At 52.2% G+C, this 27,917-nt stretch overlaps 2 protein-coding genes across 9 annotated transcripts in view; one reads left to right on the top strand and one right to left on the bottom strand.

Moving 5' to 3' along the window:
• The window catches only part of LOC115642392 (adenylate kinase isoenzyme 1), a 26,308-nt gene extending 19,224 nt beyond the window's left edge, over positions 1-7,084 (top strand). For 2 of the 4 annotated variants that reach the window (XM_030545817.1, XM_030545815.1), the window contains exons 2-5: positions 1,683-1,882; positions 2,371-2,484; positions 2,836-3,030; positions 3,569-7,084. In XM_030545817.1, coding sequence (XP_030401677.1) covers positions 1,685-1,882; positions 2,371-2,484; positions 2,836-3,030; positions 3,569-3,637 — 576 coding nt within the window. In that variant the 5' untranslated portion in view covers positions 1,683-1,684 and the 3' untranslated portion in view covers positions 3,638-7,084. Of the gene's footprint in view, positions 1-3; positions 631-1,447; positions 1,611-1,682; positions 1,883-2,370; positions 2,485-2,835; positions 3,031-3,568 lie in introns of those variants that run through there. The other 2 variants (XM_030545814.1, XM_030545816.1) reach the window with 2 other exon arrangements.
• KHSRP (KH-type splicing regulatory protein) lies at positions 5,888-27,917 on the bottom strand. Of its 5 annotated transcripts, XM_030545804.1 has the most exons (21): positions 27,626-27,917; positions 22,481-22,577; positions 21,835-21,873; positions 21,477-21,516; positions 20,845-20,894; positions 19,475-19,546; positions 18,642-18,699; positions 17,593-17,764; positions 16,554-16,652; positions 13,916-14,014; positions 13,614-13,716; positions 12,542-12,642; positions 10,426-10,567; positions 10,163-10,323; positions 9,924-10,042; positions 8,993-9,081; positions 8,673-8,870; positions 8,021-8,098; positions 7,708-7,868; positions 7,029-7,088; positions 5,888-6,448 (listed from the first exon to the last, which is right to left on the bottom strand). In XM_030545804.1, the coding sequence occupies exons 1-20, from the start codon at positions 27,815-27,817 to the stop codon at positions 7,059-7,061; spliced, it is 2,100 nt and encodes a 699-aa protein (XP_030401664.1). In that variant the 5' UTR covers positions 27,818-27,917; the 3' UTR covers positions 5,888-6,448; positions 7,029-7,058. The 5 variants fall into 5 exon arrangements, with proteins under 5 accessions (XP_030401664.1, XP_030401663.1, XP_030401665.1 ...); XM_030545803.1 differs by having other exon boundaries at positions 5,888-7,088; XM_030545805.1 differs by lacking the exon at positions 7,029-7,088 and having other exon boundaries at positions 27,626-27,916.

Below are 27,917 nucleotides of genomic sequence, written 5' to 3'. Positions count from 1 at the left end.
TGGGGGGGAGGGGGGAATGCTGCTGCTCTTATGTTGGATCCTCGCCAGGCTGCCCCTGCCCCCAGCCCAGCCCCGGCGCCCAGGCCCTGCCTACCAGCCCCATTGTCTCCTTGGGCCCTTCTCCTGCCTCTTGCCCACAGTCCAGGGGTCAGACTGGGTCACTAGGCCTGTCCAGAGATCTCAGAGCCAGGAAACTAGCCCCCTCCCCTGGGGGAAACTGAGGCCCAGTGAGTCGCGGAGCTGGGAGGGATCCCAGGTGTCCTGATTCTATCGTTCTGGTCACTAGGCCACGTGCTCTGGCCTCCTCTCTGCCTCCCCCCACTTCCAGCACAGACTGGAATTGCCTCCCACGCATCCCAGTGCCAGCTCAGCTGATCCTGTCCCCAGGCGACAGGCCAGCTCATGGCTGCCTTGTGACATCAGAAAGCCCAGCTCGCTAAGCAGCAGGGCCTGGGCTAAAATGGCCAGATTAGTTTTACACGGGAGCTTGAGGGCTGCAGGCCAGGCCAGCACCTTGGGGGGGCCCCCGGGAAGGGAGTGCAGCAGGGGAACGGTCAGTGCCCTGGAAGATGGGACTCTGCCAGGCCCGGCTTCCTAAAACTGCCAAGCCTCTGAATCCTGAACTGCAGGGTAAATGGCAAGCTAGCTCTGGGGCATGGCGGGGTGGGGCTTGCTGTGCTTTCAGGGGGCATCAAAATGTATGAATGGGTGGGTATGTTGTGCTGGTTAGAGGCCAGGGAGCCAGGGCTCTGGGATCCATTCCCAGCTCTGGGAGGGGAGTGGGGTCTAGCGGTCAGAGCTGAGAGAAGGCTGGGAAATAGCCTTTATGGGAAGGGACAAATCTGCCTAAGCAATGGCGAGGCTGGGCCCTGATGGAGGATTTAATTTGTCTTCTTGGTACCGTGTGACTCTTCTGGGAACTGTTGCTTTGGCCAGCAGGTCAACAGAAGGACGTTTGGCTCCAGGTGGAAAACCGTGCATACTTGCTAGTAGCACTTCAGCTTGGCTGGGAGTTAGGGGGAAGGCACTGGTCTGGGGTGTACCCTGATCTCACTGCAATAGGAACACGGGAGGTTGGCTTGGAGGGAGTATGGGATGCAAAACCCACCAGCCCAGCCTTGCCACCTGGGTTTTCAGGATCTCATGGGTCCGTCTAGCTCAGGACCCACTGCCAGGCTCTCCAGGTCCCTTCCCCTAGCTCAGGGGTAGGCAACCTATGGCACGGGTACCAAAGGCAGCACGCGAGCTGATTTTCAGAGGCACTCACACGGCCTGGGTTTGGTCACCGGTCAGGGGGGGCTCTGCATTTTAATTTAATTTTAAATGAAGCTTCTTAAACATTTTTAAAACCTTCTTTACTTTACATACAACAATAGTTTAGTTCTATATTACAGACTTATAGAAAGACCTTCTAAAAACGTTCAAATGTATGACTGGCACGTGAAACCTTAAATCAGAGTGACTAAATGAAGACTCGGCACAGCACTTCTGAAAGGTTGCCAACCCCTGCTCTAGCTTATTTTCCCCATCGAGCAGCAGCCATAGTGCCTATTTTGTGCCCGCAGCCACCCTGCTCTGGGCTGGGATCTCATCAAACTGAGCAGCATCAGGTCTGTCCACTGCACCCTGGGAGATCCTTGTCTCACCCCTTCCTCTTGCCTGACCTCTGTCTCTCGCCGCAGAGATGCTGAAGTCGCAAGTCATCATCTTCGTGATAGGAGGCCCAGGCTCCGGCAAAGGGACACAGTGTGAGAGGCTGGCTGCCAAGTACCACTTCCAGCACCTGGGCATGGGAAACCTGCTGCGGGCAGAGGCCAGCGAGCCCACGCGCCAGGGGCGACAAATCAAGGACATCATGCTGAAAGGAGCACTCGTGCCTTCAGTAAGGCTCCCCCATCCCCCCTCATGGATTGCAGTAGCCCCCAGCTCCCCTGGGGGAAATGATCCCACCAATCAGCCCAGCGCCTGGCACTTCCTCAGGGCCCCAAGGAATGTTCCAAGGCTGTAGAAGAGCCCTGAGGATGCAAGAGTCGTCCCCCGGGCAGTATGGGCTGCAGGGATGCTGCCCGCTGGCTCTCACTGCCCTCTGCAAGCACCAGGCTCCCGGCTCTGCCCCCTGCCATACGCAGCCCTGCTCATCCCTCTCCCACCCCCTTTACCAGTCTGGATTCAGCCCAGCTGATGCCTGGTGGAAGGATTTTGCTGGGGCTTGGCAGGCACCTGGGAGAGGAGCTGAGTGGGGGTCTGGAGTCGCTCCAGTGCCCAAGTCTCATGGGCAAGGGGAGGTGGGGCGCTGGCTCATGCAGCCAGGGGTGACTCTGGACAAAGCCCTTCCCCCCCCCGGCGCTGAGGGGGCTCCTGTTTCCCCAGGGCTTCGTCCTCAACCTGCTGAACGCCAACCTGCTGCAGAGAGAGGAGGCGAAGGGCTTCCTGGTCAATGGCTTCCCCCGGGAGCTCAACCAGGCCAAGGACTTTGAGCGTGTGGTAAGTGCCACGGGGAGAGGAAGGCCAAGCAGCCCCTGGCCAGAGCAAGGCGGGGGGGGGTGTTTACACCCAGGAGGTAGATGAGGGAGGCAGCATGAGGCATTCAGAGGGGCTGAGCACATGCTGGAGACGCAGTCACTTCTCCCCCCTTCCCTAACTCGGACCCAGGAGGGCTCTGTCATGGGCTGGCGCTGGCCTCTGCCCCACCTCGTCCTCTTGCCTTGCACAGGAACGGCCTGGTGCCCATTTCGCAGCTGGCCCTGGGGCAGCCCCCCACTCCTGGTGGCTGGCCAGGGAGCAGCCTGCCAGGGTGAGGCTGCCCCCCTGAATGGGGGGGTTACCATGCCGCAGGTGGGGCGTCCTCCCAACATTGTGATCGTCTTGGACTGCTCAACGGAGACCATGATCCAGCGGCTGCTGCTGCGGGGCCAGACTGGCCATCGGGCCGACGACCACGAGAGCTGCATCCGCCAGCGGCTGGAGACTCACTACTCGCTGTGCGAGCCCGTCATCAGCTACTACCAGCAGAAGAGCCTGCTCAGAAACGTAGGTGGGGGTACAAGACAGAGGTCCTGGGCATTAACCACTCCCCTTTCCTTCTCCCCCCACAGCCCAGCAGAGCCCATTGCAGGCTGCCTGCGCGGGGAGGGCCCTGCCCCTCTGAACTAGGGGTGATGGCCCCTTCCCTGGCACAGCCTATGCCAACAGCTTCATCCCCCCCGGCTTAGCAGGATCTTGGGTACCGCTCACCAGGCGTGTGGAAACATCATCCAGGGGCCGAGTGAGGGGGCAGGCCCCTCGGTCCTGAGAGGCGAGAGGGCCAGAGCAAGCCCTTGGAGGAACTTGCTCTCAGCTAGGGGTGGGAGGATGGGCCTGGACTGCCCAAAGCTGCAAACACCCAGCAGTTCTGAGCAGAGCCTAGTGCCGCATGCCCCCAGCACAGGGACCCCCGAGTGTTTCCCGGAGGGTGGCGGTACTAATGCCTGGGGCTTAGTGAGGCCAGGAGGAGGGAAATAGAGCTAGGTGCCTGCAAGGCCCCGTGGCACATGCTGCTCCACCTCAGCTGCTCTGTTGTGTCCTGCAGATTCTAGGTGAGGAGCCGGAAGACGCCATCTTCGCAAAGTGCTGCTCTGTCCTCGACAGCCTCCGTTAGGCCAGGTGCCTGCTGCCCTGCCCGGGGCCGGGACAGTGTTCAAATAAAGGTTCAGCTTTGGGACCTGGCCTTACACCTATCCTACCCTGACAGCCCTCAGCACCTGCCCCACCCATGGGGCTAGGGCGTGAGTGCACTCTGCTGCCCAGAGCTGACCCCACACGCTTAAGTCAATGGTCCAGGTCCCTTTGGACCTCCCCAGCCAGCGGCAGCAGCTGCAGATAGTCCACAAGCAGCCACGATGCTGCCCAGCTAGAGAGGCAGGAGCCCAGCTGCACACAGCCGGCCAGCAGGAAGCCAGTGGACAAGGGAAGAATCTGTCAAGCAGGGTAGCTGGGCAAAGTGGGTCTGGCCTAGGGCAAAGAGCAAATGACTCCGGGAGCCTCCTTACCCCAGGGGAGGGGAGATGGCTACAGCTCCACCACCCCTCCCCCCAAGCTGTTTTGAGTGAGTGCAGTTCCCTGCTCTGCCTTCTAGAGCAGCCCATTAGCTCACCAGCCTCCTGGCCTAACCCCCGCCTCCCTACTCACTGGGGCAGTAGCTCCACCCCCCAGCCCGAATCAGACCTGTGCCTTTCCCCAGCAGCCCCCTTTAGAGGAGCAGGACTGCATGACAGAAGGGAAGGGACAAGACAGCCGGGCTGGAGTGCGGGGAGGGTTCTGAGGGGCCACGAAGCAGCCAAGATCACATCCATCGAAACACCCAGCTTATTACCAAAAGTCCTTTTGTTTTTCCAATCCATGAATTCAGACCCAGCTACATGTGAGTGAGGAGCGCCCCAGCCAGACACCAGTTTTGTAGAGGTCAGCTTCGAAAGAAACCTGCTTTCCACACACATCGCACACGGGTCACACAAAGCCGAGTCTTAAAAGCCAACAGCAAGGGGGGGAGCAGAGAGAGAAACTCAGCACAAGTCCCAGGTTAAGGAAAAAATACGGGAGAGTCTCAGCTTATGTTGGGTTACATTCTGCTGTCAGCATGTAAAGCGAAAATCCCCTATAGTCAAACTTACATAGAGTGTAATGGCAGGTGGAACCGCCCGCACCACAGGTAGTAGTTAAATTTGTCGTTTTTGCTGACTGCGCAAAGCTGAAAATGTGCATGTTTCATGTGCGTAAGATGAGACTTGCCTGTACACCAGCAGCAGGTTGGCTCTGCCTATGGGCCGAGCACTTGGGGAGAACTGGAATGCAAGGCCCCCCACAAGGATAATGGCCCTCCTGCCCAGGCTAGGGTTAGTCTCCCATGGAGTGGGAATGCTCACCCACTCCGGGGGGGGGGGGGAAATTTAGTTACTAGGGGCTTGGCAAAAGCCCCACATCCGTATCAGTCTGAAATTGGGCTTTGTGCCATGCTCTCCCCTGAAGCTGGCTGGGCAGAACAGGGAGGCTAGCAGATGTGACACAGGAACTGGTTCTAGGGAAGGCTTCCCCCTGCGTCACCCCAAGCCAGGGACTGTCCAGCGGGTGGATGGAAAAGAACCTTTCTAAAGCTGCTTTTGATAGCCAGCACTCTCCAGCCCTTGCTGTCTTACCCTGACCCTCCAGAGCGAGTTGGGGGAAGCAACGGGTCCCCCTCACACTCATTTGCCTGGACAGCCTGCTGCACCAGCCAGAGAGTCCAAGCCGGAGGAGGTTCATCTGTCCATAAGCAGAGGAGGGTCCAGGGCTTAGGGCATGAGCCTAGGACTGGGGAAAACCAGGTGCAAGGTCTGACGCCCAAGGAATCTGGGCAAGTCACAGTCTGTGCCTCCAGTGGGGATCAGAGCTCTGCCCTGCTGCCCAAACATGGATGGGTGGGAGGCGCTCAGGCCTTACCTAGGCAGGTCCATTCCCACTGCATCAGAGGTGAAACTACAGCCCCTTAGGATTGCTCAAAGACCAGAGGTGTTGAATGGATTGAGCACAGCTCCACTGGTTCCTCAGAATGGTCAGCAGAAACAATTCCTTACCCCACAAGGTACCCTCAGCTCAACAGGCCAGATACCCTGCTGAGGGGCAGCAGCATAAAGCCCCCCGTAACAGGCACTATCCAGGGCGCAGCGTGCCACCAGTTGCTCGGTTCGGAAACAGTGCAGCAGAGTTGGTTTCAAAACAAAAAGAGCATTTTATTTAACAAAGCACAATTGCCTGCTCAAACTATAAAAAACCACAGGAGCTCTTAGTTCATCAGGTTTTACAACAGCTATATCATGAGAACAATCCGCTTCAAAACCCTATGGACAGACAGACGCCACCCAACAGACACAGGGAGGTTTTGTTATCATTTATTTGTGAAGTTAAAAACAAGCGGTAAAAAGTAAAAACTGAGCGTACAATTTTGTTTGTTTCAGTTTCCTCTCAAACAGACAAAATACATGACAGACCAGTCCCAATTGTGGGAAAATGGGAGGGGAAGGGGGTTGTTTTATCTGAAACACCGACACCTTATTCGAGGAATGTTCCAACTCTAACTAAAAAGCAGAGTGATTTTTTTTCTCCTTGTAAAGTTTTTTTATTTTATTTTTTTTAAAAACAAAAGGAAAAGAAAAAACCTGTTCCCCTGAAATCGACGTGTGTTTCAGGAGGGCTGAGTTCTTGCAGCAGTTTTAGTTCGCTATCTTCTACAGCTGGCTCAACATGAAGGATTCAGATATTTTTATTTTTAATTTTATTTTATTTTAAAGAGAATCGAAGGAGGAGCAGCCGAGGTTCCGCTAAGAAACCCAGCGATCAGACCCAGGGGCCGGCTCCCTTCCCCAACAGCGCCATCTCTCTCCAAAACCAAAAAGTGTGTTTCACAGGTGGGAAGTTCACATTCAATTCACTGAGCCTGCAAGGATTGGGGAGAGAGACAGGAGTCAGTCACCCCGACAGACACCGCTACGGACGGACAAGTCCGAAAGCAGCACAGGGTCACCCTCTGCTGCAGCGGCACTGGCAATGCGCTGCCGCGTTGGGGAGTGGAGCGAAAATTGGCCCTCGGCTCCCAACTCCCCTGCACACGAGGAAATCCCACCACTGAAGCAGGGTGTTTGAAAAGGGGAAATTAGCAGGTCAAGTCTGGAAGAGAATCTAGGGTTCAGAAGCAGCAGCTTTGGTCAGTCCTGAAGATCAGATGAAAGTCTTGGCCTGGGGAAGCATTTCTAAAGTGGCTGCTTGAAATTTGGCATATTTAGGCAACTAAGTAAGTGGCACAGAGCCCCTAGCAAGACCAAGTGAAGTCACCAGGCTGTGCTGGAAAAGTCACTTAGCCAGGTGCCTAGATGTGGCTGAAACCTGATTTTTAGGCTTCGGTTTCTGAAAAACATGGCCCTAGAATGTAACCGCTAAGCCTGGCCCGGTGCAGGGTCAGCCTGGCGCCAGGCCTGAGAGCTGCAGCAGGACAGGCTAGAGGCTGAGCTGGAGCTAGCCTGGCTCCCTGGGTCAGCGAACAGCAGCCTTCAGTTCAGCGCTGCCGAGCGTGCGCTCACCTTAGGGAGGAGAAGCTGGTAAGAAACGTAGGACTCTGCACCCAGGTTCTCTTTGAATGAGTTCGTTATATTCCAACAGCTTTCTACAGCCCGCTCTCCCCAAACTACCAGGGCTAACAAAATGATCCCTCCCACATCCCGCAGTGGATAAGACAACCCCTAACCCTATGAAGAAGTCCTAGCCCCGAAAATGGACCTGTGAGCCAGAGCTAAGAGCCCAGTGGAAACTGGAGAATCCTTTACCAGTTCTGTCCATTTCCCTGAGCTCCTATCTCCTCCAACCACCCCCCCCCCAGGTGTCTATGGGTCAACGTAAATCCACATTAACAGCGTGGGTCTGTGTTGCCACCTAGCGGCGGATCCATAGAAGAGGTTTACGAGTCTCCTACTGCCTCCAGCTAATGGACTGGGTCCTTTAGCTCAAGCAGTAGCAGCTCATGCTTGCAGGTCGAGGTGTCCTGGGTTGAATCCCCGTCGACGACAGATGTGGGAGCCGGTGCACGAGCACAAAGATGCCGCTCAGGAAGCACTTCCTGTGGGACCGAGGGTCTCACCCAGGCAGGAGGAGCTACAGCTGGGGGTTGAAGGCAGGCAGCGGGGCACATGGCCGATCACTCACCTGCTGTCCCTGCGGCGTGGGTGGCGGCACTGGGCCCCCAGCCCCTGGTGTCTGTCCGTAGTAGGCAGCCTGCTGTCTGTAGTACTCTGCCCAGGCTGCGCTGTAGTCTGGTTGAGGGCCCGGGGGTGCCCCTGGTCCTCCACCAGTAGCTACTTGAGCTGCTACAATGGGATAGGGGAGAGAAGAGGGGGTGAGTCAGTGACTCCAGGGGCACAGGGCTACCCCATATCCCCAATGGTCAGCAAACAGGAGCTGGGCTCTCCTCACTGATTCACACATAGCCCTGCCCAGAGGAGCTCCAGGCCTCACTCACCTTGTTTCTTGTAATATTCCTCCCAGGCTTTCGTGTAGTCCTGCTGTGGGGGTGCCCCAGGCTGCTGGGGCTGCTGGCCTGTGGGCAGAGACATGCGTTAGGGACCTCGCACAGGTGGGCATGGGGAGTGAGCAGCTGCAGAGGGAGGAGGAGCCTGGCAGTATTACCGCCACCTTTGCCCAGTGGGTCTGAGACCAGCACGAAGTGGCATCTCTGGCCGGGACCAAGACGGGGGATGATCTCACAGATTCTGTGAGGCACACTGCTACCTTGCTGGGTCTGCCCCATGGTCCTACATGTTCTGAACCCCCTTCTCCACCTGACCTCAGAGACCTTCCCTCAGAACAGGTCTGACTGCTCAGTGCTGGGGAAATCAGCCAATGGCCTGTCACTAGCACCACCCTCCGCCCACGCGTTTGGCCAGGCCAGTCTACTTCAGCCCTGCGCCAGAGGTACCTGCCTCGAGTCCAGTCCTCAGGCCCCTCCATGCTGAGCCTTTGCACTAGCACCAGTCCTGGGTCACAGGGAGCTGGGCTGAGACCCTGGAGTCACTGCCGCCATCCAGCATAGCACTCTTCCCCCAGGGCTGTATCTGCCTGAGCTCTAGTGCCCCCGCCCCCCCACAGGCGCAATGATTCCCCCAGGGCATTACCTAGTTTTTTATAATACTCCTCCCAGGCTTTAGTGTAGTCGGACTGCCCGGCTGGGGGCGGCTGCGGCGGCTCGCCCTGAACAGGGGGCGCTGTGGGAGCTGGGGGCTGCCCGGGCACGGGGCCAGGTGGCTGCTGGTAGTAGTGCGAGTAATACGCTGCCCAGGCCGCGTTGGGATCTGCTGCTGCTGCTGCTTTGCCTGGAGAGGAGCCACGCATGAGAACAGGCCCCGCCTCCTGCCCCGGCCAGCATGTGGCTAACAGGGCTGCCCGCCCGCCCACCTGCTCCCTGGGGCCAACCCCACCTTCCCGAGGTACTTACTTGGGTCATGAGGGGCTGGAGGCTGCCACTGCGGGTAGGTGTTCCCCCAGCCTTGGGGCGGGTATGGGTGCGGGGGAGGAGCCCCAGGGCTGAAAGAGGAGAGCGGGAGACACGGATGAGCAGGGGTGACAGCAGGCACTGCAGAGGGAGGAGCAGAACCTGCCTGGGACACTCTGACTGGGAGAGTGGAAGGGCCCCTGTACAGCTGGGGCAGCCCCCTGCTTATCTCCCCAAAGCACGGTCCTCAGATCCCTGCTGCAGCCCACAAGAGCCACATGGGCCTTAGCTGGTCCCTCTGACAGACCAAGGCTTTGCTCTGCTCCCTTTGGTCTGGGTCTGTCCAGGGCCTGGCACTGCAGGCTCCAGGGTAGTGACAGGGCTCCTCGGTGCCACCCTAGTAGAAAGTACCAGTTGCACAGCTCTCGAGGATGGGAAGAGGCCAGCTGGCTCTGGAGATCCGGGGGGGTTAACCCCACCTATTTTACAGGCTACGTCTTCGCGTCCACCTCCACAAAAGGACAAGGCCATGACTACTCTGCACCAGGGATTTTAACTCCCTGCAGCCCTGCTTCTGGTCTAGCAAGATCCAGCAGGTCTCTGCAGTCTTCTCCATTCTCCTATCTTCCCCACCCGGGGCAGTCGCAGGCAGAGCAGGCCAGGAGTGGGGCCCTTGGCTGGCAGCTTCCCCAGCAGAACTTAGGGTTTGTTTGTTTTTCTTGCTCCCAGACTGAAAGGATGGTCCAAAGTTCAGGCACTAGACACTACAGGGGATTCCCTGGACACTAGGGGAGCAGCCCCTGTCAGGCCACCAGATGCCCCTGGATTTATTGCTCATTCCACCCCCTTAAAGGCAGACCACAAGTGCCTTTTTGCAGCATGTCGTGCACTCCCTCCCTTGCCCCCCAAAGAGGCAGGAGATTCCAATACTTACTGAGGGGGAGCTCCTGGTGGCCCTGGATTGAAAGGTCCTGGGTTGAAAGGGCCCATTGGGCCAGCAGGGCCCGGGGGCCCTCCAGGCCCAGGCCCAGGCCCAACTGGGCAGAGGGGGCCCTGGAGAGAGGAAATAATCCGTAAGTGCTGAGAGCCACGATGCCCCGGGTCAGCCTCCAGTGCTCTGCTGCCCCCTCGCTGGGGGGGTAGGTGGAAGCTGGGGGCACTCCCCGCACCCACCTCGATCTTCTCCTCGATGAGCTGCTTGGCATGGTCGATCTGCTGCGGGGAGCCTCGGATGATGAACAGTTTGAAGTTGGGGTCTCCGTTGGGAGGCAGCTGCCGGGAGATCTCGACGAAGGCCCCTGTCTGCTGGTTTATGGCTTTGACGTTCTCCCCGCCTGGAAGAGAAGGTGGAGCTGTGAGCTCTGGCTCTGCTGGGGCAGTAGCGGGGGATGCACTGGGAACCGCTGTACGAAGAGCCGTTGGCAAAGGGCACTCACCTCTGCCAATGACCAGCCCACACTTGTGAGTAGGGATAGAGAAGGTCATCTCTCCTCCAGGAGGCCCCCAGTTACCCTGCCCTCGGCCACGGCCTCTGCCTCCGGGGGGCATTCCTGGGCCAGGGGGACCCGGCGGGCCACTCTGCAAGACAACAGCAGAAACAGCTTCAGGGAAGGGTCACTGGCAGCCAACTGCAGTGGTGAACATCTTGGCACTCGCGCTGGCGGGGGGGAAAAAATCAGTCTGGTGGTTCAGGCACTTTGAGCTTTAAAAGCGACCCGCTGAGGGAGGAAAAGTGGGTGTGTGCCAGGTCACGAGCCCCAGAGAGCACAAAGAGCGATCACTTGGGGGCAGGCTGTGGGCATGGACTGAAAGCCAAGGAAATCTCACTCCCTCTCCAAGGGCAGGTTTTCCTCAGTCGGCCTCTCCAAACACACATTCTATAAGGTTCTCGCCGATACTTTTTTACTCTTATAGTCAGTTTAGACAGGGGTAGGCAACCTATGGCACGTGTGGGCAGTTCTCCAGTACAGCTATTCCCTTATGGGAAAGAATTATAGAATCTCAGGGTTGAAAGGGACCTCAGGAGGTATCTAGTCCAACCCCTGCTCAAAGCAGGACCAATCCCCAACTAAGTCATCCCAGCCAGGGCTTTGTCAAGCCTGACAAAGGGACCAAGCCATACTAGTACGAGGACAGATAAGGGGAAGCAGTGTGGTCTAGTAAAGAGTGCACTGGCCAGGGACTCAGAAGCTTTGAGTTCTCTTCCCAGCTTTGCCCTGCTGAGTAACTGTGGGCAAGTCCTCCTTGTGCCTAACTTTCCCTATCTGTACAATGGGGATAATATTGATCTCCTTTGTGATCTACTGATAAGAACTAAAGGTTATTCTAACAGCATCCACGCTATGGGTTGCACTGGATAACTATTTCAGAAGAAACAATGACACCTGAAATAGTTAATCAGTAAAGAGTCTGCAGAGCATGCCTTGGCCCTGTCTACACTTACAATTTAGATCGACCTAGCTAGGTTGCTGAGTGCTGTAGCTATGCTGACCTAACCCTCAGCAAAGTAGCTGCTAGGTCACCAGAAGAATTCTTCAGTTGATCTAGCGCCTGCCTCTCCAAGAGGTGGATTACCTACAGCAACAGAAACCTTGTCACTGTATGAAGCGTCTACACCAGGGGTAGGCAACTTATGGCACGCGTGCTAAAGGCAGCACGCAGACTGATTTTCAGTGGCACTTGCACTGCCCAGATCCTTGCCACCAGTCGGGAGGGCTCTGCATTTTAATTTAATTTTAAATGAAGCTTCTTAAACATATTAAAAACCTTATTTACTTTACATACAATAATTTATTTATATATTATAGACTTCTAGAAAGAGACCTTCTAAAAAACATTGAAATGTACGACTGGCACGCAAAACCTTTAATTAGAGTGAATAAATGAAGACTTGGCCCACCACTTCTGAAAGGTTGCCGACCCCTGGTCTACACTAAGATGCTTCAGCTGTGACACTGTAGCTCCCCTAGTGTGGACATGCCCTGAGTCACCACTTAAGTGTTTCTGTTAACACCTAATTAACATTTTGATTAAAAGAACCCTAACCGGCAACACTCAGCTTTTCAATTATGGTGTTAAGAGCTTGCAATAAACAGAGCTTCTATCTCCCACAAGTCTGCCAAAACCAGGGAAGATCAGTCCTGATTTGTTTTTAAACCTAGAACTAAGTAGGAAGACATTTGACTTTTCAGGCCCCCTTATACATCACACAGCAGAAAAGAAGTGGCACACATTCTCTTTTTAGGACTCCTTTGTTGGTGAAAGGAACATCCAGACAGCCAGACTGGATCAGACCTGAAGCCAGCCTAGCCCAGTATCCCAGCAGATGCAATCCCCAAGGTTTTGGAGGAAAGTGTAAGAACCCCACAGCAGCAGGGCAACCTGCCCATGGTAGGTCTCATTCTGATCTACCAAGTTCCTTTGAGACAGTCTCCCTGAATCACTATTCACCAGCTAATAAGGATGCATTTTCTGCTAAGGAACATACACTGGGTGGGGAGTCAGCCCCGCCTAGGGCTGTACGCTGGAGTGGGACACCCCAGTGTTACCTACCCGAAGGCTCTGCAGGAGGTCGTTTATAATCCGGGCAGCATGCTCGCACCTGTCTGGGGGCCCCATAATATGGGCAATCTTCTCAGGACCTGTCCCGTCATCTGAAACAAACACAGGAGCCAGCTCAGCAAAGCAAGGTACCCACTGCCATGCCCAACTGCTCAAAACGAGGGCTCTGGACAAGCACCAGGCCCCAGAACACTTGGCATTAGCAGGGGACGAGGTTTACCACTGTGGTCACAGCAGTGTAAAAGGAAGTAGTAGCATCTCTGCAAAATAATATCCCCCTTGCACCCATCCTCAGCTTGGCACTCAGGGGCCATGGTGAAGAGGGCTATATAGACGCGGTACGAGTACCAGGCGCCAACCTCCTTGATTAAGACTATCTGGACAGCATAGACCATGCTAAAATGTGCTTTGTCTGCCTTTTACGCATGCACAGTGCCCATTTCATTAACACAGGATCAGTGGGTGGAAGGGCAGGTAACATATCCAATCAGCCTGAAGAAGCAGATTGCTAAAGTGGTATGTTTAAACTATGTGGGAATTAACCTCGAGTGAAATCTGTTAAACAACTGCTCAGAGCACAGGATTTGCTACCCAAGGTCAACCACTGGTTCCCTAAACCAGGTTATTCACCTCTGGAAGTGGCTGATACCTGCTGCTTCAGAGGGTCACCATCCCATCCCACTCTGCATAATGCACTGGGCTATTTGCACTCACGTATGGGGGAAGACAATGCCTTCCTGACCCTTTAACCCACAGGTGTGAGATTGGATAGGCAATTCTAGTGATTTTTTCGAAGCAAAACAATCCGTTTTATTGGTTTTCAGGAAAAATACCCTCCCCACTCCCCCCCCCCCCAAAGTCTAGTATGGTGCTGATGTGAATGAGGAACTCCAAAGGGATCACTGAATGATGTGAGTTACAGTATCGACACCCAAGGGAACGTGTGTGCAGAAGAACCCAGGCTGAGTTTTTGGACAAGAATCTTGATGCTTAGCCATGCAGGTGATGGGTTTGGAGGGATTCTCTGATGAAGGGGAAGAGGAGAGCTATTTCAGCTTCTGACCTTGCTTGAACTGTATCCGAACTCCAGCATCATTTTGTATTTTCTTAATCATCTCTCCGCTACGGCCAATCACCACCCCGACAGAATGCCTGGGCACAGGGACCTGAGCAAGGGTCAAGAGCAAAATTAACTGGAGAACAGGAAAAACAGCTAAGACCGAGGAAGTAGTTTCCTAGAACACTAGGCCCAAGGTTTTGTTTGGTGACTACTGCCCCCTATTGTCAGACTACATAACATCCTCCCTTGACAGAACCAGCAGCAGGCAGACTGTCCCCCAAACTAATGCACTAAATGGGTCTTACATCTATTCCTCCGCCAATCCTGGAACCATATTCATTTCGGTCACCAAAGCCTCCCTGGTCACGTTCTCGCAGGATGTCCATCACCATCTCACACGCTTGCTGCAAATAAGAAACAGCAACATGAGCCCAGGGAACCAGTGACCCCCACGCTGCAGGCCTGAGGCTCGCATGGACCTGGGGCACCTGGTCAAGAATTCCTTCTTTAAATACATGGGGACCATTAGCTAGGTTAAGGGACTTTAACCCCAGGGGCCCCACACAGAAAGGATCCCAGTGGTCCCGGAAAGCCATAGCTGCTACCAAGTGGCTGGGAACAATGCTGCTCCAGTGAAGATCCAAGAGTGACACACACACCCCCAGCCATGTTGCATAGTTCAGGCACATACAGCTCTGTTCCCAGTCTCCTCGGCAATTCCCAAATTCACCCTCAGTCCTTTCTACCTAGCCATGCAGGTACTATTAGGCCACTGTAGTAGGGCGCCTGCTTTGCACTTGTCCAGCACGTTCACAGAGGACCTCAATGATTTATAAATAGCAGAACATCCACTACAGCTGTGTGGCAGGTATAGTCAGTCTCCTTTTACTGAGATATAAGACGACAGAGGTCAAACTGCCCAAGGATATACAGTGTCTTCAATACAACCCAGGCATCCTGATTGGCAGACTCCCTAGCTGCTTAATGTAATCATTTCAGTGCACATTTATACCTGTACCGTGCTCACCATCTGAGGAGCTCAGAAGTTTACATCAAATTCATTTCCACACCCTAATTAAGTGTAATTTTGGGGAAATAGGAAAAGAAACAACTTGTCCATGTTCTTGCAAGATGTCCATCACCGTGTCACAGCAAGTGGAGAGGCATAGCTGGGACTAGAAGCCAAGTCTCCAGACTCCTACCCTGGTGCTTTAACCACAAGCCCATCCTTCCTCAAGCAGACACTATTCAGTATTCACTTCCTGTCCTAAACAAGGTTGTGCTGTGGGACCCAGAGTGGTTTCACTGGGGGAGATGTGTGCGTGGAGCAATTCTGAATGTGTAAATCGTTCTGGAGAGATCAAAAAGAGACTCACTAGGACTTTTACAAGGTTTGAGCCAAAGTAGATAATTTCAGAATGGCCTTAAGGCCAGTAACCACTGACCACTAAAGCAGTGGTTCTCAGCCAGGGGTACACAAGGTCCTCCTGAGGATACATCAACTCATCTAGAGATTTGCCTGTTTTACAACAGGCGACATAAAAAGCACTAGCCAAGTCAGAACAAACTAAAATTTCATACAGACAAGGACTTGTTTCTACTGCTCTACAGACTATACACTTAAATGCAAGTACAATATTTATATTTCAATGGATTTATTTCATAATTACAGTAAAATGAGAAAGTAACCACTTGTTCAGTAATAGCAGGCCATGATACTTTTGTATTTTTAAGTCTGATTTTGTAAGCAAGTGGTTAAGTGAGGTGAAACTTGGGGTACACAAGACAAATCAGCCTCCTGAAAGGGGTACAATTGTCTGAAAGGTTGAAAGCCACTGCAATAAAGGGGCCATGTAATGGGAACCACCTTATACCATCCACAACAAGCCCTCCCCATGGGGAAATAGAGGCACAGTGCAGTCAGTCAGCCTGCTGCCCTTGCTCTCCACACACAGACTCAGACTCTAGGACTGGAAGGGACCTCAAGAGGTCATCGAGTCCAGTCCCCTGCCCTCATGGTAGGACCAAATACTGTCTAGACCATCCCTAATAGACATTTATCTAACCTACTCTTAAATATCTCCAGAGATGGATATTCCACAACCTCCCTAGGCAATCTATTCCAGTGTCTAACTACCCTGACAGTTAGGAACTTTTTCCTAATGTCCAACCTAAATCTCCCTTGCTGCAGTTTAAGCCCATTGCTTCTTGTTCTATCACTGGAGGCTAAGGTGAACAAGTTTTCTCCCTCCTCCTGATGACACCCTTTTAGATACCTGAAAACTGCTATCGTGTCCCCTCTCAGTCTTCTCTTTTCCAAACTAAACAAACCCAATTCCTTCAGCCCTCCTTCATAGGTCATGTTCTCAAGACCTTTAATCATTCTTGTTGCTCTTCTCTGGACCCTCTCCAATTTCTCCACATCTTTCTTGAAATGCGGTGCCCAGAACTGGACACAATACTCCAGTTGAGGCCTAACCAGCGCAGAGTAAAGCGGAAGAATGACTTCTCGTGTCTTGTTTACAACACACCTGTTAATGCATCCCAGAATCATGTTTGCTTTTTTTGCAACAATATCACACTGTTGACTCATATTAAGCTTGTGGTCTACTATGACCCCTAGATCTCTTTCTGCCATACTCCTTCCTAGACAGTCTCTTCCCATTCTGTATGTGTGAAACTGATTGTTCCTTCCTAGGTGGAGCACTTTGCATTTATCTTTATTGAACTTCATCCTGTTTACCTCAGACCATTTCTCCAATTTGTCCAGATCATTTTGAATTTTGACCCTGTCCTCCAAAGCAGTTGCAATCCCTCCCAGTTTGGTATCATCCGCAAACTTAATAAGCGTACTTTCTATGCCAACATCTAAATCGTTGATGAAGATATTGAACATGGTTACACACAAACACACTCCCACTAGGGCGAGCCAGCCAGACCTACCTGGACTTTGTAGGGGTCTCCAATTATCCGAAGGGGCTTGTCTACATTGGTGTTTTGGGAACCGTCTTGAATTAAAATCATTTTCACTCCAGCTCGCTCCTGCATTGGGGTGAAGATTGGAAGAAGTCAGCCAGGGGTTGGGCAAGTCAATAGCTGGAACTCTCCAGAGGCTCTCCAGCATGCTGTGCACCTGCCACAGCCTATGGTGACCTGAGCTCTGACAGGGGAAGGAGAAGGGACCAGACTTCCCCACTACTCAACTTCCGGAGCTTCACCCTGGGCTCAAGAGAGACTCACCCAAGAATTCAGCTTGTGTCATGAACCCTGGTTCCATTACAGATATGGCACTTGGCCCTGGAGACCAGCCCTGCAACCATCACTGCCAAGGGCACAAGCCCCTACCTGTAGATTTTGGGAGCTCCAGGGTTTTAGGCTTCCATTGAGTTACACTCTTAGCCCTTCCAGTGGTGAAGCTTTTGAACACGTGCTGACTTAGGCAGGATTCCCTGTGCCCTGGCTGATGCACGTGAGACTCAGTGTCCCTCTGTCTCTGCTGCACTTTTCCAGAGATGCCAGGGAGGCAGCTAAGAAAAGCTGTCTTGGGGCTTAGCTAGCCTAGGGAAGTCTGCACAGGGTTGTTCCAGTGCAAACTGGGGCTTGCAAGAGCGACTTACCAGGGTAAGTTAGACGGGTGCCAAGCCCAGCTTACATTGGTGGAGCAACACCAACATAACCCCTCTTGCACAGACAGGGCCTGGGGAGAAGGACCAGGGAGCTAACAAGGCACAGCTGGACACACCAGAATTTCAGAAGGAATCAGAGTGGCCCTAGAGCACAAGCCTTTCAACGCTCAAGATGAAGAGGCTACAAAGACACCATTCTAGAGGGGGCTGAGCCGCAATGCGGGTAGAGCTAACGAGACAGACAGGAGGAGGAAATTGCTAAGTGAGGGGAGTAGGCTCTGGTGCACTGCCCCCTGCTATAACCACAGGGAGTTTTGTCCACCTGCCCTACAGCCTGGGCGGCTTCCAGCCCTTACCTGTAACTGTTTAATGGTCTCTCCCCCTTTGCCGATCACCAGCCCAGCCTTCCCAGCTGGGATCATGATTTCCTGCACTGTGCCGTTCTGCCCATTGGCATTGTCATGGAACTGGCCAGGCGGCCCCCCCCGACCCCGCGACACGATATCATCCAGCATCATTTTCGCCTTCCTGTGAGGGGAAAGAAAATATCCAGCAATGGTGGTGAGCAAGGGGCAAGCACATTTATCAGTCTCGCACACCTCGGACTAATAATGCAATACACAGGACAGGCCCCAGCACTGCAGTGGCCCATCCAGCTCCTTTCTGGGATGCCTCCCTCTCCGTGGGCTCCCATCCCAGCATGCCAAGTCTCAAGACTTGACGACAGCCCAGCTAACACGCACTGCGCTGGTTTCCGTCTAGCCCTGCGTATTCCAGAGGGGGTTTGTTCAGTCAAGGACAGCAATGCCTTGCCAAGAAGGCAGGCCCAGTTGCCATGCTGCCCAGGGCTGATCTTTGCTACATCCTAACTCCATGATTATAAACCAAAGTCGACACTGCTGTTCTGTCTCCAAGAGCCCTGAGCAGTAAGGTCAGGAGATTCCTACTGCTGCACTGATGGGCATTTTGGTTTTACATCCTATGGCCAAACCCTGCCAACTGCCCAGCTCAAGGCAAGAGGCTAACAGTCCCTTCTAAGGACGGGGCACCTGCTTGCAAACCTCCCACTCAGAATTTCACTATTTAGAAAGGGGAGGGGAAGGGTTATGAATTTTCTTCAGGGTCTCTTCCCACTAACTTTATAGGGCCCTTGTCCTCCCTGAAGACAGGGGAAGTTCCCAAGAAGCAAAGCACCAAACAGCAGCAGAACCTCCAGGACAGCGCAGCAGAAGGCAGGTGACAGAGAGAACCACTGGCAGTGGTTTGTCAGTGAGGGAGGAGAGGCAGCAAACACAAAGCAAGTTCTGAAGAGCTGAGCTTGAAGTTCAGCAACAAGTCCCTGCCTGACAGACAGCCGATTCCCATCTGCACCAGGGCCCATAGTTGAAAAGAGGGGCGTACTCACTGGACAGATTCTGGGGATCCAGTCAGAGAGACGCTCCGCTCTGGTAATCCGCCACTGTCTGTAGGAGAAGACAGTGTTAAAGGACATGCTCCAAGGGCATTTCGCCTGGAGGTTCCCACAGGCACCTCTACAGATGTGCTTATGCTTTCTCTCCCTACAAACCAAGTCAGAACTCTGCCTGGGCAACAGGTTTCAGAAAACAATGTGCCCATGGCATAGTGAAGGAGATGGAATAACTGGGCAAAGATCTGAAGGGGGAAAGCTGTGGTGGCTGAGTTCTCTAAGCAGATGCACACTGTGCCATGTGGCTCAAACTTCCGTTATACTTGCTGGAGCTGATGGCCTCTGCCACTTTATATCAATGACCCCTGGTATTTATAGGACATCACTACAGTAGCGAGGCAATATTGTATAGATGAGCGAACTCACTGCATCCCAGGGAAGACATGGCCAGGGCTGTCTAACGCAATATTAAACCACATACACTCAAGGGAACACATTAGAACATTTCTGGGGAACGCCTGGTGCCATGGGCATTCCTTGATTCAGAGATTTAAGGCCAGAAAGGACCATGATGATCATTTAGTCTAACCTGCATAATATGGGCTGTATAGAACTCCACCCAGGAACTGCCACAGAGGCTGACAACATACTAGAGACATCAGATGACTGAGACTCTACAACATCCATTGCTCACAGGGGTAATTATGTTCACTGGTATAAATTTACACCTCAAATGAAGGGGCCCAGGAAGACAAGTCTAGCTGGGCATTGAGGACCGCTCTGCAGAGTTCTTGCACCATGAAGGATTCCCAAGAAGCACCAGTCCATACCTGGCGATATCTGTACTTTGCAGCCCGAGTCCTGCTGGATTTTGTTGATCTGTTCACCTCCTCTGCCTATAACTGGAAAAAGAAAGGAAAGGAGAAGAACTGCTAAGCAACACTGGCTTGCTACAGAGAAAGGAAATGTCACTAGCAGACAGACCTCAAAGCAAACTGCTTCACATGATTCAGTTATGGTCTATTAATCTGCAACCACTTTAAAAAGAAAAAACAATCCAATATCCATCTATCTCCATGCAGAAGATAGAAGCCTTACATTCTACTGGAGAAATGGTAAAAATAATGTTCGGATATAATGTAGTGGGAGGGGCCCCCCCACACTGCAGGTTCTAGGATGATCTTCGCTCTCACAGCTACTAAGATATGGCACTTTTCAACCATGAATCTCAAAGCACTCTACGAAGGCGAGTGAGTTTCATTATCTCCTTTCTAGAGAAGGGGAAACTGAAGCAGCAGCGCACAGAATGGAGGGCTCGAGTCCAGTGCCCCATGCGAGTCTATGGGCATCAGAAGGGGGAAGACGAGCAACCGATTCAAATATTAAATCTAGTTAAACAAGAGTCTCAGAAGGGCCTTGTTCACCACAGGGCCTGGGCAGCCTAAAGGAATCAGTAGCCTCTGAAGGCGAGTTTGGTACACCCAAACTCAGCCAACTCCTCCACTAGCCTCAAAAAGCTCAGAAAGCCAAGTCAATTGAAACCACATCTTGTAAACCAACTAACTGTTTCCTGGGCTCAGATCTTGTATGCAGTTGAGCCCAGTTTTCTCCTGCTTAGCATCACGCGGAAGCCAGTGTTACAGCCACCATTCCTTCTGGCAAAGGTCTAGATTGGACTCCCTTGAGAGCCAGTCACTGCTTCTCTGATCAGCCAGACAAGACTGAGCGTCTCCTCTTCTCTGGGAGAAGAACACGGAGCCCATCACAACACTCCAGTGAATCCACGCCACTGCCCAGACTCCATTCTCAGTGCACAATGGAAGTGCCAACAACCACAGTGACAACACCCAGTTAGGGAGTTGCCCTCAGTATCTAATCCCTACCATTTAAAGCAGGGAGTCCGAGCCTGTACGTTCAGTAAAACAATGCTCTACCCTGCATCTCTCCTGGCTGGCACAAGTGCCACACCAGAGTTGCCAGAGTGTCAGGATAAGACTCAAATGCTAGTCAGAGATCTTGGATAGCTGTCACCCAACACAGTGAAGGGGATCAGAGCAGAGAGCCAAGAACAACCGAGCTTTTCTGCAGAAAGCTCAGCAACGGGCACTCAGAAGCCAGGACGGTATTTGTGAGTAAAAGCAACAGTGAAAGCCTTTCACTAAAGCAACGGCAGGCTGCTCCCTCCCTGTCTAATACTCACTGAGTCCCACCATGCCATCAGGTACTCTGTACTCTTCAGTCACTGTAGACCTGCAAAGGGAAACGGTCAGCGGCTTAAAGTGAGGAGTGGGAGGGTAACAAAAAAGGAACCGATAGTCACCTGCATCGATCAGAAACAAAAAAGACAAAGGACTTTCCTTCTCCTGGGAGGACAGTCCGATTGGAAGGTGACTGAGCTACTGACACCAGTCTAGGGGATGCGTGAGTGTCAGGGTTACGCATGGCAAACTAGTTACGTGTCCTGGAGTCCATTTGATCAACATTTGCACACAGTGCACTGGTTTTACAGAAGCCAAAGCTACGAAACCTAAAGCAAAGGCTGCACAAGAGCTAGAAATACCACGCTGGTGGCCAAGAAGCACATCCCTCACTACCAACACGGCCCACTCATGCCAGGAGTGACCTGTCTCCCCAACGGCATGTCACACAACAAAGTGTAAGCCTCACATCTGAGCAAAGCAGCTGGTTAAGTTTTGGGGCATCACAATGTTGCCCCTCCTGCAGACGTCTGAAGTACAAGAGATGTGTCGCTAATCTGGTTCTGAATGTAGAGTTCAAATTCACAAGCCTTGTGACTTTGGGGTGGGGGAGAAGGATGAAGGTAGAGTTTACCTGGGAGGAGGATGGATTGGTCCAAGTTGAGCTGACATTGCTGAAAAGAAAAACCATGAGAGGTTTTGGGTTATGAATTCATATACCAGAAAGCAGAATACCACAAAGCCAACAACAAATCAGTCACTATCCAGGCAGACTATGGAAGATAAAAATCCCAGCAGGTTAAAAACAGGTTCCTACGTATTTCTAGCCCAAATCTTCCCCTTCCTTTCACCCAATCCACTCTTATTTTCCTCAGCCTCAATGTGAAACACTCACTCCAGGTGAGCACCAGCTATCAGAGGGTTTTGTAGGTGGTTAACTGCACCTCCTATAAAGTTATTTTCCCATCCCTTTTAACGTAAGTTGTACTTACAGTCACCCTGAGCAGCCAGTTTCTTGCTCTCTGGCTGGTCTGTTTGAAAGAGAAGGGAGTAGATTAGATGCAAGCCAACCTCTTCCCAGTACTTACAGGTGGCCTCCTGTCTCCACATGCTGATATGTGACATAGGAGACCAACTCCTGAAGTACGATGGGCTAGATGTGAGCTAGGTACATCCTCATTCAGGAAATCATCAGAACATTTAAATAATGGAAACTTATCAAAATAAAAAGTAATAGTCTAAATCCAAGCGCCTATGACAACAACAACTAACATTTATGTAGACCATTCCATCCTGTGCTTAACCACCACCCAGGAATCTTTCACCCACGCTGAAGGGCCCTGGCACTTCTACAGATGTGGGAATCGGAGATGCCCATGGATTCAAGTAGAGCGGGTACTGGACTAAGAGTGCAGAGAGACATTGGGGGTTACTCCCAGCTCAGCCAGTGGCTCTGTGTGAGAGCTTGCGCGAGTCACTTCTCATCTGTGCTATCTGTACAATCGGGATACACTGAAAAGCCTCCCCCCAAGATCTGCAGACAAAAAGCACTATATAAGTGCTACGTATCACCAAGGCCCAGCACTCTCATCACATAATGGTGCTGTTCAAATATGGACAACGAACACCCTGCAGTACCTCCATCTTCCAGTTGCCTCTTCTGACCCCCAAACCCAAAGTCTGGAGTGTTGTTGTTCACCGTGGTAGCTGCATCACCCCCAATTTTAGCCGCTATCTGAAAAGAAAGTAGTTGGCATTGTACAGTTACTACCAAAGGGAAAATCCTTCCAGAAATTAGCAACAATGGGGAAAGTAAAAGCAACTAGATTAGCAAAAACAAAATTCTCAAGCCCTAGGACTTTCAGTCCATTAAATATACCACACAATAACAGTAATGCCATTTAAAAAGTCCTAGGCTAGACTACACAGTTCAGATGACTACATTGAACAACCACACTTCCGCTAAGTGAGGGCTAGAATGTTATTACAGCACTAAAAAAATATGCTCTAACCTAGGTCTATATAGAGAGCTAATGACATTTGTTATTGTATTTGCATGTAGCAAACACTATTAAAGCTGAAAAATTGCAGCTACTAAATACGAAAAGCTCATGTGCTTAAACTTCCTGAAAAACATTTTCTGGGATTGGAAGATTTGTGCTTTATTTCAACTAAACTGTGACTTTTATGCAAAAACCCCCTTATTTAACACCTTATAAATGTCCCTTCCTATGTTTCTGTTCACTGATGTAACTCAGAAGGGGCAGTACCTTCAGTCTTTATACCTACCAGGCATAGAACTCTCAACCAAGAGCACTATACCACATTCCAATTATTTGGAGTTAGAGTGTGGAAGTAGAATGTGCAGCAGCAAATTTCACTAGCTAAGGGTCCACTTCTGAACTCCAATTGAGACAGACTTTGTCCCATTCCTACTTCTCAGGTAGGATGCAGGGTCACAACAGTGTTTCTTGTATGTAGAACAGTTAGCTCACGCTCAGTTCAAATGTCTCCCACTCCAGCTAGCTCTTTGGAAGCATCAGTATACACTCGTGTCTCTTAGGTGTGCGCATGCATTACTCTGGCATTAATATGAGTGTACACAACTCAGACACAGATTTCCCTCTTTCATTAAACTTAGGAAATTAAATGCAAAAAGATTAATACAACATGAAGGTTGCAAATTTTAATTAAGAAGTCAAGCATTGCAATAGTTAGTGTTTGAGAATCTGAATTTGTGCACACAAGACAAATGTGTAACGAGTCTATTCACTAATAATTGGTACTGACAAATATGCATCATTTCGATTACTGGTTAGATTAATTTATACAATTAAGATCCAATAGGATAGAATTAAGAAGACCAGATGATATTTTGTATTTCCCATTTAAATTCACAACCTTAACACTGCATTAACGTCGTTTTTCAACTGATTCTTAGAAGTAGCTCCCTTGTTTATTTACCTGCTGCAACTCAAGTTTAGGATTCTGCTCAACAGGAGCTGACACCACCACAGGCACCTGAAGACAGTAGAGGACATGGTGATGTGCTCAGCTGTTGCAGGACAGAGAAAATCCTGTGCTTGGGTATTGGCAGATAAGTCATTTTTATAGTGTTCATAAGATTGACAGCACTGAAGGTCAAAGTTCTCTACCTAGCCAAATCAAGTATAGCCACGGTAGTCCAACAGCAAGGCAAGATTCCCTACAATGCCCCGAGCAATGTGTGTCATCCACTACTACTAGTAATTATCGTTAAGTGCTGATAGCAAGCTTGCTGCTGTACAATTCACAAAAGGCTCTCCCTGCCCGGAAGAACTGCAATTCTCAAGTGACCTGGAGGGACTCTTCCTTGGGGTAGAGGACAGCTCAGTTTCCATGGCCCACTCAATATTCTGCCCCTTTGGTGAGGAAGCCAACTGAACTCTGGTGATGTGTGTTGTGGACACTTGTTCACTGAGAAGCCTACTGAAGCCTAATCACTACTAGAAAAGGTTTGCTGGCATAGCTACAAGATACCGAACCTGGCAAACAGAGCCCTGCAGCGGGACTGGAATCCTGCAGGTCTCGCAGGACCTGTTGCCATAATACCAGGAACTGGTAAAATTTACTTTGTGCAGATGCAACTGGATGGGCAAAAAAACCCACACCCCAGACAGCAGTAATTTGCCGGAAAACTCTAAATGGTTAAAGATTTGTTTTATTCTTTTAACGGCAAAAATGGTCTGAATTCCGTTTTTTCAGAGAGAAAGAAACTGATGGGATTGTTTTGACTTTTTTTGTTTTTAGTAGCATGGAGGGAATGTTTCTCTTGTGGGACGTAAGGTTTTTTTTCAGGTGGGAGTGGGATAAAAATGCAAGAAATAATGCAGGAGTGGGTATTGCAGGGCAGGAAAGGAGCAGGATTTTTTTAAAAAATAGTCCCATGCAGGGCTCTCTTTGCAAACTCTTCTTGTGGTGATGCAGATTAAGAGTGTTTGTACCAGGACAGTTTACACAGTTCTCCAAAGGAAAGAAGCTATTCTGGAAAAGTATTTCTTTGCTGGCATAACTGGGTCTACGCTAGGGCTTTTGTCAGTATAAAAGTGTTGTTATAAATCACATCCTAAACTGACACTACTATTGACAAAAGTTAAGTGCACACCTGTTCTTAAACTCCCCAGCCCAGCCACACCATTTGATGGCAAGCATTTTTGGCAGCTATCAAACTGGACTGGACTTCAATCAGTGACATAGAAGTGAAAAGCTTTGTACACCCCATTATTAGTCTACTAAACCATCCCACCCACCCCTTTATTTTATTAAAAACAAACTTATTCCTGATTTAAGGTTTCACTTTTGGGATCCTTCACTTTTGAACGAAGTGAGCTTTGCCCCTTGATCCCCTAAAAACAAACAATTAATATTCTCATTTTAAAAGTCAAATTTCAAGTGCCAGCCACAAAGCATCCGAGACATTAAAAATACAGAAATAACTTAAGTTTGGGAAATGTGTCAGTTTTATACTGAAGCAGCCATCTGACACACAGATGCATTAATATGCCAAGATTTTAGCACTGCAGAAAAATACACCTAAAAGCTGGGAAGAAAATTAACATAAGACATATTGCCAGATCACCAGCATCTCAGTACTTCCTTGAGGTGGCAAGGCTAGTGCAGGATTGCCCTGCATGGTAGCAGAGCCCACATTTCAGCGCCCTGTCCAACCACCAGTGCCCGCAAGTCATAGCAGGATACAGACATTTTCAATGTAGAGAAATTCCTTCTGCAAATGCAATCGTTCATCTGAATTGTGACTGACTTGTCAGCATTTACGCTGCTTCCTCTGTAGTCTGAGGAAATGAAGCCATGAGTTGCAGTGGCTTGCCTACTGATAAAGATGTTAATCAGCTCCACAATTTCAGTCGAAGTGTCACCCTGTCTCCCAAACGTTGGGTGGCTATTTTTTGTAGACTGTGTGTGAGACAAGCTTATTTGAGCAGTTGGGTTAGCGGCCCATGGCTCTGGGGTTTTATAGCACTCTCTTAGCCTTGCAAACTCAGAAAAACAAGGGACACCTGCAGAAATTGGGATGTGTGGGGACATCAAGCCCTACTGCCCATTAGGTTAGATCACCAACCACCTGAGGACAAGGTGTTTAACACTGCTAACCTTCTCCTTTTGGGACAGTCATGTTGCAACAAGAACAGAAGGAACCCCAGAACTAAGGAGGGCCATCCCAAACAAGTCCCTATTTAAGGTGGGACTAGGGATGAGGCCCCAGTGGATGCTGCAGGCAGAAATAGGGGAGGGCTGAGCAGAGCTCTCTGCTGGCCACATGTGAGGGAAGAGACCCAGGAACCTGGCTATCGCCCTCTTCCACATGCATGAAGCAAGAAGTGAGACCCAGGTTAAGAACTAGCCTCAGTATGGACCATGAAATCCTGAAGCTCAATGCAGATGAACTACTCTGACCTCTCCCTTCCCGAGCTGGTGATAGAAGTGAGTATCCTACCCCCCTGAGGGAACAGTAATCCACCTTGGGGGATCCCCTCATTTTCCTGCCTCTCTTCACTCAGCCTGTCGTCATCTCCACTAGTTCCCTCCAACCCTTCACCTCCCCTTCCATGCCTAAGACACCAGCCCCTCCATCCCATTCCCAACACTTACCTCAGACTCCTCCCCTAGTCCCCAATTCCCCTCCTCCCTACATACCTCTTCACCCCATTCCCCCCAGCCCTGGTACCAACCTCCCTCTACCCCTAAGGCTCCCTCCTCCCACAGCCCATATCCATCCCCCACACTCAAGACCCCCTCTCCTCTGGCCCCAGACCCCATACCCCTTCCCTCTCATCTAATCCCCATACTCCCACAACCCATACCCCTTCCCTAACACATACCCCCTCCTCTGCTTCCATCCTATCCCCCACAACCCATAACATTTCTTCACCCTCCCCTCTGCTCCCAGACCCCTTCTCCATACCCTTTGCACCCCCTCCTCTCTGCTCCCAGACCGCCAGGCCCCTTCCCCCCACCCTCCATACCCTTCGCACCCCCTTCTCTCTGCTCCCAGACCCCCAGGCCCCCTCCCCCCCAAACCCAAACCCCTCTCACCTCCCTCCCTCTGCTCCCAGGCCGCCAGGCCCCTTCCCCCCACCCCCTCCCTCCCATCCTATCCCCCCACCCTCCATACCCTTCGCACCCCCTTCTCTCTGCTCCCAGACCGCCAGGCCCCTTCCCCCCACCCTCCATACCCTTCGCACCCCCTTCTCTCTGCTCCCAGACCCCCAGGCCCCTTCCCTCCACCCCCTCCCTCCCCCCAAACCCAAACCCCTCTCACCCCCTTCTCTCTGCTCCCAGACCCCCAGGCCCCCTCCCCCCCAAACCCAAACCCCTCTCACCCCCTTCCCTCCACCACCTCGCTCCCTCCCCCCCCAACCCCTCTCACCCCCTTCTCTCTGCTCCCAGACCCCCAGGCCCCTTCCCCCCACCCTCCATACCCTTCGCACCCCCTTCTCTCTGCTCCCAGACCCCCTCCCTCCCCCCCAAACCCAAACCCCTCTCACCCCCTTCTCTCTGCTCCCAGACCCCCAGGCCCCTTCCCCCCACCACCCCGCTCCCTCCCCCCCAACCCCTCTCACCCCCTCCCTCTGCTCCCGGAGCTGTTCCTCCCCCCATTCTGCCCCCCGCTCGCAGCCCTCGCGGCTCACAGCCTTTCCTCGGCCCCCGTCCCAGCCCCCCAGCCCCTCTAACCCTCACGGCTCCGGCCCCATCGCGCCTCTCCCGGCCCCGCCGCCCCCTCACCTGTCGGGCCCGCTGCACGGCGTCGGCGAAGGCGTCCTTGCGGATCCCCCCGGGCGGCCCCCCCGCTCCGCCCGGGCCGGGCCCCCCCGCGCCCGCTCCTCCCGGGGGCGGCCCCCCAGCTCCGGCTCCGCCGGCTCCCCCACCGGGGGGCCCTCCGGAGGGCGGGGGCCCGGCCGGGCTATAGTCCGACATGGCGGCGGCTGAGGCCGGCGAGAGACGCTGAGGAGGCGGCGGCAGCGGCGAGGGCTCAACGCGGGAACCAGGCCGAGCTCTCCACACACCCCCGCAAAGC

Source organism: Gopherus evgoodei, unplaced genomic scaffold (assembly GCF_007399415.2).
Source record: "Gopherus evgoodei ecotype Sinaloan lineage unplaced genomic scaffold, rGopEvg1_v1.p scaffold_40_arrow_ctg1, whole genome shotgun sequence".
Classification (NCBI taxonomy): Eukaryota; Metazoa; Chordata; order Testudines; family Testudinidae; genus Gopherus; species Gopherus evgoodei.
Note: the sequence above shows the minus strand (reverse complement) of the source record. Positions and strands in the feature narration are given on the sequence as shown.

Coding starts and splice junctions, on each gene's coding strand:
- KHSRP (XM_030545802.1), bottom strand. CDS start 27,817: ATGTCGGACTATAGCCCGGCCGGGCCCCCGCCCTCCGGAGGGCCCCCC. Junction 17,765..18,641: donor GGATCCCCAGAATCTGTCCA/GTGAGTACGCCC, acceptor TTCCCCTCACAG/GAAGGCGAAAATGATGCTGG. Junction 12,643..13,613: donor TCGGATACAGTTCAAGCAAG/GTCAGAAGCTGA, acceptor TGTTTGTTTCAG/ATGACGGGACAGGTCCTGAG.